At 46.2% G+C, this 12,205-nt stretch overlaps 1 protein-coding gene across 2 annotated transcripts in view; it reads right to left on the reverse strand.

The window, feature by feature from the left end:
• mapk8ip3 (mitogen-activated protein kinase 8 interacting protein 3) overlaps nucleotides 1-12,205 on the reverse strand; it is a 263,435-nt gene that overhangs the window by 60,488 nt on the left and 190,742 nt on the right. Inside the window, exons 17-20 of one of the 2 annotated variants that reach the window (XM_086000700.1) lie at nucleotides 10,347-10,497; nucleotides 9,460-9,555; nucleotides 6,687-6,848; nucleotides 3,567-3,723 (exon numbers count right to left, since the gene is read on the reverse strand). In XM_086000700.1, coding sequence (XP_085856826.1) covers nucleotides 3,567-3,723; nucleotides 6,687-6,848; nucleotides 9,460-9,555; nucleotides 10,347-10,497 — 566 coding nt within the window. The remainder of the gene's footprint in view (nucleotides 1-3,566; nucleotides 3,724-6,686; nucleotides 6,849-9,459; nucleotides 9,556-10,346; nucleotides 10,498-12,205) is intronic. The other variant, XM_086000698.1, reaches the window with a different exon arrangement.

Here is a 12,205-nt window from a genome sequence, read left to right on the forward strand (position 1 = left end):
ATGCCTAGACTTCAACAGAGGGAAAATTTCTAATTCATGTTACTATTTCCTCTCAGGGAGAGGAGATCTCCAATCCATTAGCCTGGGCTGGACTTGTCCACAAGTCCACTTTATAATCCACTTTGCCATCCAGCCCCCATTCCATATAAATGCTTCTATGCTGAAGAATACCATCACCTGTGTTCTGTTAATATAATAGTCAGGGAGAGATAGAAGGTGTAGCAGGTGTCCAGTTTCACCCCTAAAAGTACCATAGCATCCACCAACAGAAAAGGCTTCTGCTTAAATCAATATTCAAAAAGTCTGCAACCAGCGCCAAATATAAGGGCCAATGTTCCTTGCATCTGCCTTTAGGTAATGCCCATTGCCCAAATGCAAAGATCAGGAAAAAGGGGATATGTTTGCCTGAGATTCCATGGGGTCCCCCTTTTGCAGGGCAATAGCCCAACATACATATGTAAAAGAGGTGCAAAGGGGCGTTCCCAGGCTCCTGGCTCAATTTCTTGACAGTGCTGCCATGGGGGAGCCACACATAGTGGCACGCTGATCAGCGAGCGAGGGGCTGGCACCAGTGCTCCCCTGGAAGGACTGAGGCGGCTCAGTAGCAAACCAAGCAGGACTCCAAAGGCTAAGAGTGCTAACCCACAACATCTTCAGGCCTTGAAACAGCAGCCTGAAGGCCCCAAGGCTGGCAGCCAAGCCTGCAGCCGCAGTCCATTTTTCTCCACTCTCTGCCAGCACACGGTCTTGCCAAGGAACGGGATTGCGTTCGGGGGCGCAACCAAACCATGTTAATTTGGCTACAGCTGAACTTGGACAGGCACAGTGCACTTTTGATATACTGCACCTGGCCAACTTCGGGCATAGGACATCCAGGCTAATTGGTCCCATGTATGCATTGCATTGGTTGTGATCTTCCAAAACTCCCTAGATGCTAGAACGGTCCCAACAGATTGGAAGGTAGCAAATGTAACCCCGCTATTCAAGAAAGGTGGGAGAGAGAAAACAGGGAACTACAGGCTACTTAGCCTGAAATCAGTCGTCGGGAAAATGCTGGAATCCATCATTAAGGAAGTGGTAATGGGGCACTTAAAAAATCATAATATGATTGGGCAGAGTCAGCATGGTTTTATGAAAGTGAAATCGTGTTTAACAAATTTATTAGAGTTTTTTGAGGATGTAACTAGCAGGGTAGATAAAGGGGAACCAGTGGATGTAGTATATTTGGATTTCTAAAAGGCATTAGATAAGGTGCCACATAAAAGGTTGCTACACAAAATAAAGGCTCATGGGGTTGGGGTGATATATTAGCATGGATAGAGGATTGGTTAACAGACAGAAAACAGAGATTAGGGATAACTGGGTCATTTTCCGGTTGGCAGGCTGTAACTAGTGGGATGCCGCAAGGATCAGTGCTTGGACCTCAGTTATTTATAATCTATATTAATGACTTAGACGAAGGGACCGAGTGCAATGTATCCAAGTTTGCTGATGATACAAAGCTAGGTGGAAAAGTAAGCTGCGAGGAGAACACAAAGAGCCTGCAAAGGGATATAGATAGATTGAGTGAGTGGACAGTAAGGTGGCAGATGGAGTATAAGGTGGGGGAATGTGAGGTTATTCAATTTGGCAGGAAGAATAGAAAGACAGAATATTTTTTAAATGGTGAGAAACTATTAAATGTTGGTGTTCAGAGAGATTTAGGTGTCCTCGTACAGGAAACACAAAGTTAGCATGTAGGTACAGCAAGCAATTAGGAAGGCAAATGGCATGTTGGCCTTTATTGCAAGGGGGTTGGAGTATAAGATTAAGGAAGTCTTACTACAATTGTACAGAGCCTTGGTGAGACCACAACTGGAGTACTGTGCACAGTTCTGATCTCCTTATCTGAGGAAGGACATACTTGCCTTAGAGGCGGTGCAACAAAGGTTCACTAGGTTGATCACTGGGATGAGAGGGCTGACCTATGATGAGAGATTGTGTAGAATGGGCCTATACTCTCTGTAGTTTAGAAGAATGAGAGGTGATCTCATTGAAACATAAGATACTGACGGGGATTAACAGGGTAGATGCTGCGAGGTTGTTTCCCTTGTCTGGAGAGTCTAGAACTAGGGGGCATAGTCTCAGAATAAGGGGTCAGCCATTTAAGACTAAGGAGAATTTCGTCACTCAGATGGTTGTAAATCTTTGGAATTCTATGCCCCAGAGGGCTGTGGATGCTGAGTCATTGAGTATATTCGAAGCTGAGATAGAGGTTTTTCAGACTCTAGCGGAATCAAGGGATATGGAGATTGGGCGGGAAAGTGGAGTTGAGGTTGAAGGTCAGCCATGATCTTATTGAATGGCGGAGCAGGCTCGAGGGGCCGTATGGCTAACTCCTGCTCCTAATTCCTATGTTCTTACTATGCATGCCCGGGCAAGGCATTGAGGAAATGCTCATGATGCCCATATCTTGAGGATGTCCTCACTTATTTCAGGGTGAAGGCAAGTTCAATGGTGGGCTTCTCAGAAATATATAGTTACCCACTCAAAAGCTACCTCAAGACACAACTCTGCAGCCCCAATATCCACCAGCAAAGAGCAAATTATCAACAGGGTTAAGTTTTCACGACACTATGAGGCACACTCCTGGCAGGGAGCCACCCCGGCCAGCCGCACATATACTCAGAAATCGCGGGTACAATTCCCCCAATTTTCTGTCCATTGTAGATGACAAATTTTGGGCCACATTCCCAGGATTTCCTGACGTATGTGTCAGCCAGGCGAGGCATCATCGCTGGTAGGTACACAATCGTAAAATCGGGCTTAATAACTCAATGACAATTTCTGTTTATTTTGAAAATTGATGACAGGAAATAAAACTGCGGTTAGATTTATTTCACTCTTAAAATATGTAATCGGTATCAGTGAGGCCATACAGCCCACATTCTGTGCTTCAGTGCTCCTGGTCAGATAACTGGGAGCTGGGAGTGCAGAATTTCTAATCTCTGTTTCCGATGCATGTCGGGAGCGCAGAAGTGGAAAATCCAGGCCTCCCAAGTGTTTGACAAAACTTCTTGGGATTTAACTTTTAATGCAGCCAATTGGTCTCAAAGGCCACCTGTATGGACAGGACTGGTCATCCACAGTGGCCATCAAAAGACAGTACTTTACGCTGGATCTATTCCGCAACCACGATATCATTTAATTTATTTTCTACTCCACTTTAGGTTCACTTTCCAGTCCCATTCACAACTGCCCCGCTGACAGGACACACAAACTCTCTGAATACCACGCTGCTGCTCTGTAGCAAACTGTAAGGGGTACACAGGAAAGGCCTTCGCCCAAAACTATTCCCCACGAGAAGTGCCGTAAATACTTTGTTTGTAAATGTGTTTACAGGTTTGTTAAAACTAATGCAGAGGAGAAACCATAAGGAAGGTATTTTGCTTATACCTAGACCATAATGAATTATATTGTATAATGTCACTAATTTTTTTTATTGAATCCAGCTGTCCTGACTGAGCAGACTTGTCACTGTAGTCTACAGACTCAGTATTGCTGCCTGAAGGTTAGAGTTCACTCACCTGGGACGCTGGTAATACACAGAACATGAGCGTTGCACACTATAAACTGGTCCATAATGGTGCCAGGCTGGTTGGCATCAATGATCACAATTTTACTGGTGGAGTGGGTGCTAGTGCAGATCCACACACGGCTCGAGACATCCTCTGCACTGTGGACCTTAAGAAAGGAATCACAAAGAAAGTCAGCAAAAAACTGACCTAGCAGGTGCACTCAGTGAGGAATGATTGTGGTTAAAATGAACTACAGACTGACAACAAACATTTACATTTGGACACTCATTATTAAACCTGCAGGTGCATCAATATAAACTGTCAGCTATGCAGCTGTGCATGTTCCATGCTCCGCTTACAACTGTCGTTCTTTTTCAGAAAGAAAGACTTGCATTTCCGCAGCGCCTGTCACAACCTCATGATGTCCCAAAGCGCTTTACAGCCAATGAAATACTTTTGAAGCGTAGTCACTGTTGTAATGTAGGAATCGCGGCAGCCAATATACATACAGCAAGCTCCCACAAACAGCAATGTGATAATGATCAGATTATTTTTTTGGGAAGTGTTAGTTGAGGGATAAATATTGATCAGGACACCAGGGAGAACCCCCCCTGCTCTTCTTTGGATAGTGTTATAGAATCTTTTACATCCACCAGAGGGAGCAGATGGGGCCTTGATTTAATGGCCCCGATTTTCTGGCCGCCATCGGGCGGCTTTTCATGCGGCCGGGGGCCGAAAATTGGCAAAAAAGCGGGTCGGGACCCCCCCCCCCCCCACCTGATTACCCGCCCCGTCCGACTTTCGGACCGCCGTTTCCCCGCACGCCGCTTCAGTCCCGGCCGCCGCTGGCAGGTCTGGTCGTCGGCACACTAATTACCAATAATTACCTCGTTGAGGTAGATTTTCCGGGGCCGTTGCGACTTTGGGGCTTTCCCCACATGAAACCCGCCTGCGGGGAACCCCGCTGCTGAGAGCTGGCGTAAAGCTTGCCGGCTTGCTAGCTGTCAGCTGCAGGTCAATGGAGAAGCTGCGATTTAAAGGGACAGCACTTGTATGTTGAAGGACCTTGTTGATGAAGGCTTGGGGCTACTTCTTCAAGGCTTAGGCACAGCTCTGGAAGGTTGGAGCCTCACACACTTCTCCAATGCGATCTCCCGGGAAGCTCCTCTCGCCACCCTCGCTCGGCGCTTCCTCAGCGGAGGCATCTGCGAGAAGCATGGGACACCTTTTTTTCCTGCCCTTCTTGCCATTACAGGATCTCCAGCAGCAGAGGTGGCAGCAGCAGAACCAGAAACAGCAGGATGAGCACCAGGCTGCTGCTCACTCACCTGAAGCTGCACAGGCCAGAAGGGGCCAGCGCTTGGAAGTGGCTTGAGAGCACCTTGCTGCGCTTTAGGGGGCCATGGGGACCCGTTTCTGCACTGGCAGTCCTACTCAGAAGGACTTCCATGAAGATCTGGTTTCTCTGTTCAACAGATGGCCAACGCTTCTCAAGAGATGTCATTCTCTTATGAGCACTCACCATGTTTTCCGTACCCTGGCGAGTTATCTCCTCCATGGAGGTTGCCAACCTTTCCATGGTGATGCGTTCATGCGCCAATGACCCCAAAAAGGCTCTGCTCATGGTCGCTATGGACTCCTCCATTCGCTCCACACTCGCACCGACCCTGGAGACAAAACCTGCCAGAGACTCCTGCATCTGTGCATGGAGATCCATCACCTCTTCTCTTGCGGATGGACCCAGAGGCAGAGGGTCGACATGCAGCACAGCTGAGCTGAGCTGGCAGAGTCCTGCGCCCTCCGACGAGGATTCTCCACTGCTGTCCCTGTCTCCAGAATCTGCTGAGGCTCACTTGTGAGCTGTGAAACACCAGGTGACAACACTACTCTATGTCCCGAAGTTCCCCCCGAGGTGTGAGTGTCTGCGCTGGTGCTGGGTGCGCTTACTTCTGCTGACGCTGCGCCCTCAGAGGTTGGAGCTTCCTCTGAGGAGTCTGGCTGCACAGCCTCTTCCTCCTCCATAATGAGGATGGGGGCTCTGGATGGTCCTGTGGGGGAGTAAAGGAAGGAGATAGAGATGTAATGCCAAAGTTCTTCTGGTGACTCCCAGTGAGTTGGCATCTGCTGACACCTGCATCCATGCAGCATTGGCTTCAGTGGGAGGCCTCTTCCTCCCTGACCTAGGGAAGAGGACCTCCCTGTGGGCCCTAACCCCATCCAATAATGCCTGCAGTGAAGACTCGTCGAATTTGGAGGCAGCTCGGGGTCTGGCACTGGCCACAGCTGCTGCAGGCTCCTCTGCCATCCTGTATGGTTCGTTTGGAAGCCTTCAGAGGATGCAGTGCTTGCTATGGACCTTGAAAGCACCACGAATGATGACATCATACTGTGGGGATTTCTGACTCGATTTGGACAATTAGCAAGGCTTCCCACATGCTGGGAATTAATTGGCCACTTGAGGGAAAATTGCGTGGAGCTGGCTGACACTTTTTTGTGCGTGTCAGAAACCCCACATTCGGGGAAATCCGACCATTCCCCACACAAGCCGAAAATCGGGGCCAATGTCTCATCCAAAAGGCGGCACCTCCAACAGTGCAGCACTCCCTCAGTACTGCACTGGCATGTCAACCTGGATTATGTGCTCAAGTCTCTGGAGTGAGACTTGAACCTACAACCTTCTGACTCAGAGGCGAGAGTGCTACCAACTGAGCCACAGTTGACACCTTCAGCAACCTTGCACTAATTCTGGAAAATGTGCATCTGACATCTTTGTAAATGATGGAATAAAGATGCCACAGGCAAATGTGAGACACTGCGCATTCAAAACATGGATTTATGGATTTAAAAAAAAAATAAGGGCATGAATCCCTCTATTTTTTCCAAGCCCCTCTCTTAATATTGGTGGGTCTTGCACATCCTGGGAACAAAGTGGAAGGTAAAAAGTTTCTTCCCAAATATGTGTTATTACTCAGTGCTGTGCTCTTACCCAACATCACAGACAAAGGACCATGTTCTTACCGTTACTTATGCAGTGCTGTGTTCTTACGCCACCTTGTGCAAATCACAGTGTTCTTATCTGCCACTTGCATCTTTAAATTGTTATCCTAACCAGCGCTGTATCTCATTTACCTTCTTGTTTTTATCGGGAGAGCTGTGACTGCTGCTATTTTTCCCATCCTTCTCGGTGTCAGAGGTGAGGGGATCGCAACTGCGCGAGCGGCCCAGTGTATTCCCGTTATCTATCCGCTGCGGCTTCCAGCCAGTCAAATCCACACCAGCTGCACACCAAAGCTGTGAGAAATATAAACACAATAGTCATGGGAAATACTGGAGCAGCCATCTCCAAATGTATATTGGGTGCCAGAAAGATTGGAAACTCTGATGCCTATAAAGGTTCCACTAAATGCTGCTCAACAGGTGATTTGAAGGATCACCTGCTCATTTCTCCTGGCCTCAAGCCATTCATGAAGGTTTGATCCGCACACAGCAGATTGGAGTATGTTTCACGATAGTAGCAACCTAGGGAGCTGTTGTTGGGATAGGACTTGCATTCTCCTTTCTTTTACATTTCAAACTGCTCGTAGATCTAACATAGTTGGAGCATTATCTGTATTGCTTTGCGGAAGATTGCTAGCTGGGTGGGGAAATCTTTCTCTATCTTTAGGAAGTGCCTAAATGTTATTCATGCTGTACAAACTTCTAGCTAAATTCTGAGGTCTAGCTCAACTTCATCCGTAGCTATTTTTCATAGATTGTTAATATTATAAAGTAAGATTAGCATAAGATATATAGAGCCAGAGACACTTTCAAATCCCCCATTTTCTATGCAGAAACTGAACAATTATCATCTTGTTTTATATTTTACTCTGGTGCACAAAATAAGATAACAGGCCTTACCATCTAGCTGCAGGTCTCACAGGGTTGCTGAATAATGTGGCTATAGGCCTCTCAAAGTTACTATAGAATGAGACTGTAGGCAGCACAAAGTTACGACAGCAGAAAGTCCTGTCCTTTCAGACTTACCATAGCAAGGCTCACAGGGTTAGTATAGAAACCTGAATGCGGCCTTGTAGCATCAGTATAGAAATGTATTTGTAATCTTCTCAGCATCGCTTCAGAAAAGGTGGCTGCAGATCTCACAGGATTGTTTTGGAAATAGGACTTCAAGTGAGGCAAGAGAAATTTTACATTGAAAGTTTGTACTGCTTATATATGGTGGCCTTGAAAATCCAGAGGACATGATCCTGCAGGTCACTCTGGGAGTACGACTGCTGGTGAACTCCAGCTGACCGTGGCCAAATTTGTGGGTCAGCGTGGGCTTGGCAGACACACACAGCACTGCGGGAGCATCTCTGGCACCCGCCAACCCCATGAAGCAGAAAAATCCGGCGCTTAGCTGACTTTGTGGGGGGGGGGGGTGGGCGGGGGATCTTCCCTCGGTCCCCTGTGTAAAGGGGCTGATCTTGATTTCTTTTCTTAAACAAAAATTCTGGCCTTTCTTTGGTGCTTCCCCGGAGGATCCCCATGGATGTTTGTAATATATTCTGTGTGGCTGAATCACTTTCATTCATTTATATTTGAGAGAGAACACAAAACAGGAACAAGAGAGAATCGGTGAACTTGATAGAGGGAAAAGCTATACCCATCGTTCGGGTTAAGAGGGGAGGTCTGTTATAAAAAGTCCTGCATTTAGACATTGTATAGAAAAAGAATTGTTTAATAACATTTTGCAGAGAAGTCTGATGAAGAAGGAAAGCTGCCAGCTAGTTTAACATTTTCTTAGGTTTTGGGTTATTTTTGCTCAGTATAAATACCAGCCCTTTACTCTGCTGGGACAGTCTGCTTATTCTGTGATTGTTGTTAGATTATTCTCTCTCTGTTGCTGAAAAGTATTATCATTTATATTCATTTTGTTCACAATACTACATTTTGTACCTCTAAACATGCAGGAACAATGGATGCAATTGTACGACAAACTATTTAAAATCTGTGACTTTTGACGAGTTGAGAAAATTTCTAACCGTCTGTTTATTTAATTAGTGTAATGTGGCAAATAAACACTGAGGCCGAAAATCTGCAGCCTTTCGCTGGGAGTACACCAACAATTAGGTTGGGGCCTGGATATGTCTGGTCTTTATCTTACGTCAGAGATTCAAAAAGGCCTTGTAATGAGTGGAGTGTTTACCTCCCCCTCACGAGACCAGTGGTGTAGAGGGGTCTGGGCCAGGCCAGGGGCTCGCAATGTCAGGAGTTCCCATCGGTGGTGGTACGAGGACAGGCCACCGAGCAGCAAATTTGGGTTCCACCTGGTGGTCCAGGCAGGGCTCATGACCTGGAACCCTGAAGATTTAAGATTTGCACTATTTTTCATTTTTAAAACACCCCTTTACATAGGGGGCACCACTTTGTACTTCCAAGGCGGTCCAGGTAACCCCCAGACCCAGCACAGTGTGCCAGTTTGCGGTATCTGGAGGAAGATGGGCACCTAGCTACACCCCTAGTGGTGCAGGTGCCAACTATTTCCGTAGTAATTAAAGCCAACCCTACAACCTTTGGCGGGATTAGCAGTGGAGTTTCCCCAGACGGGAGCATCCCAGCACTTAAGCCAAGATGATTCCCTCCTGTGGACTTTCAGCCCTTAACTGCACTTAGCTGACTCTTACAGATCAATGAGATACAAATAGAGAAGCAGAGACCAAAGAATAAGGAAAGGTAATGAATGCAGAAACACAATGCATAGTATCTGTTAAAACTGGCCAGAATCATACTGAAAAGTCAAAGTGCCAAATCTCATTGTTTCATAGAATTTCTAAGCAAATGTCAGGCATTAAGAAGTTAGCACTGAAGTAGTTTCAACTAAATTCTGATCATTGTAACCTTCCTTTGCTCTTAGCTCAGTTACCTTCATGGTTGGATCCTTTGCGACCAGCGGACGGCAGTAGACTGGGATAGGTACATTCTTCATACGATTGTCTTCCTGGCTGCCATTAGGACTCAACTAGATTAAGAACAAGAACATCACTCACTTTTCTATATAGATTAAACTGGGCACACAACAAACAGTAGTAATCTAGGAGGCGTTGGGTGGGCTATACTGTGGCCTCTTGATGTGTCCGAGCAGTGAAACTTGTGCTCCATTATGACTCTGGTGGCAGTATGGGCCACATTGTCTTGGCTGTGGGTAACGCAATGGTGTCATGAACTATGGCTGCAAGGCATATCCTTGGTCCCCCAAAAGCCTTTCTTGGCTGATCAAATAATGACGGCACCGTTGACTGTCACAGGATGAAGGAATCATGGGAGCTTCCAGGGAAACAAGCATTTACGAGTATGATTCTGTTCCTATGGTCGCAGACCTCCTGGACATTCACGGGGTGATAGCCCTTTCAATTCATGAATGGAGCTGCAATAGGGATAGAGGCATCTATGGCTACATACATATAAACACATATGGAGCAAAGGCAGGAAGGAGGAGTTGAGGTGCAGGTCAATAATGATCTAATTGAATGCCCGAGCAGGTCCGAGGGGATGAATGGCCTACTCCTGTTCCTAATGTTCCAGTACCAGACACAAAACGTTCACAGGACATTCATTTTAAGAGCTATTTTAAGAGATTTGAATCCTCTTCTATTAAAGTACCAGACAGCAGAATGTCATATGAAATGCATTAAATGTTTGCATTCTAGTATCACAAGCAATCATTTCTAGACCAGTATGTTTCAGTCTCCGAGCCAGAATGGTGCACAAGTGTGTAAGACAGAGATATGTCGTGCCGTTTTGGGCTCCTACCTGTTTGTACTTTGCCGGGAGGCTCCAGCCACACGCCTGCAGTCGGCCGTCATCATTCCTGACATGGTCCCTCACCTGTCGGTACTGTTCGCGTTTCAGCTCCCGTCGGGCAGTTGATGTACAGTCACTAAGAGGAAAAGCAACACAGTCACTGCACTGTTTAAAGTAGAAGAAAATGTTATTTGAATGCGTGAGAAAGAATGGCGATCCACGTGGCTGCAGGTTTAAACATACCCTGGACCACAATTGTATTTCTTTTGTGTTCTGAAAGCCCCAAATCTTTTCAATAGATGCATCTTCAGCCTCGCTACACCCACACAAAAGTTTTCCATAAAGCACACAGTCTCTGTGACAAAAGATGAAAGGTCATCGACCTGAAACGTTAACTCTGTTTCTCTCCCCATAGATGCTGCCTGTCCCGCTGAGTGTTTCCAGCATTTTCTGCTTTTATTACAGGTTTCCAGCATTCGCCGTATTTTGCTTTTGGTTCAGTCTCTGTGACATTTCATCTTAAAACTCATCTGACCATTTCAACAGCAACATTTCTGAAGTACCCAGTCTGTCAGCTGGACATGTAATACTTCAGTTGCACTGCAAACATGTTAGAACAGCATTGGGCCGGATTTTGCCCTGAACGGTGCCAGCCGTTCATTACACTTGCACACAGACTGTCTATGGGCTTTTGTACTGCAAGCTCCTGCCAGCCAACCATTCAAAAAGCGCAGCGCCCTCTACAGCATCTGGAACCTGTGAGAACAGGGAAAGCAAATATGTATCTCATTAACCAATCAGATGGAAGAATTCTTAGCGTCTGAACCAGGAAGTGTCAGTTGGAATATTGAATTCAATGTCAAATCAGGTACAGAAAGCAAAATAAAGAGAGGGAATGTTAGATGGAATTACGAGAGAGAGATAAAAGGGACAGAATGAAAGAATTTCAAAAATATTATTTCAATTTTTAAAAAATCTCCCAACAATAATTAAAATCTGAAGGAATGAGGTTCCACACTTGTAAAAGTTAATTTTCAGTGCCAGAGAGGTTGTTTGGCAGTAATTAAGACTTATCACACCGTTAAAAAGGTACTTACACTGAAATGGACAAACCCTAACTTTTTCTGGTGAGTTTAGTCTGTATCTGTGAGGTAAGTACAGCAACTTCATGCTGTTCAATGTATTGAATGGTGAGTCAGACGGCAAGATGCCATTTTCGGGAAGCTTATGGAGGAACATTGCATCATGAACAGCAACTTCCGGATTTCTGCGTTTAACTGCATGTGTGTCGTCGCTAGAAGTTGCTGTCCGATTTCCACATAAATAACGGTGAGCGCTGTTAAGCTCACCGTTATTTCTACCACAAAATCCAGCCCAATATCATGTTCTCAAACCACGACAAACTCTCTTCACCTGTGGAAATTAAACAAATAGGAACTGCGCATTTGTAGCACCCACTGTAAAATTAAAGGCTCGGATTTAAACTCTGGGTTTCTGGGCGGGTGAGTAATGAGGTGAGTTGGAAACTCATCCACTGCTCCACAAATGAGGCACAAGCTATTTTAACTCCTAGGCCTCATTTAAAACCTGCTGGTCAACTTAACACCCAGCACGGACAGGAAGTGGTGGAAAATCACATGGCCTGGAGTTGTCCGCCGACACAAGGTAGATGGTGGGATCGACTTCCAGGGCCATCTGGCGGGGGTCTCACATTCATGAAAGTGGTGGGGGTTGGGGGGGGGGGGGGTGGGGGGAATGAGGTGTCCAGGCCAGGGAAGGCCTAAGGTATCATTGTGGGGTCCAGAAGAGCTCTCCGGGCCCCACAAAGGAAAGAAAACTTACCTTTATTTGGCTTTTTCCCACCTGGT

Source organism: Somniosus microcephalus, chromosome 11 (assembly GCF_052327205.1).
Source record: "Somniosus microcephalus isolate GS21.2 chromosome 11, FLI_Smic_1.0, whole genome shotgun sequence".
NCBI classification, from domain to species: Eukaryota; Metazoa; Chordata; class Chondrichthyes; order Squaliformes; family Somniosidae; genus Somniosus; species Somniosus microcephalus.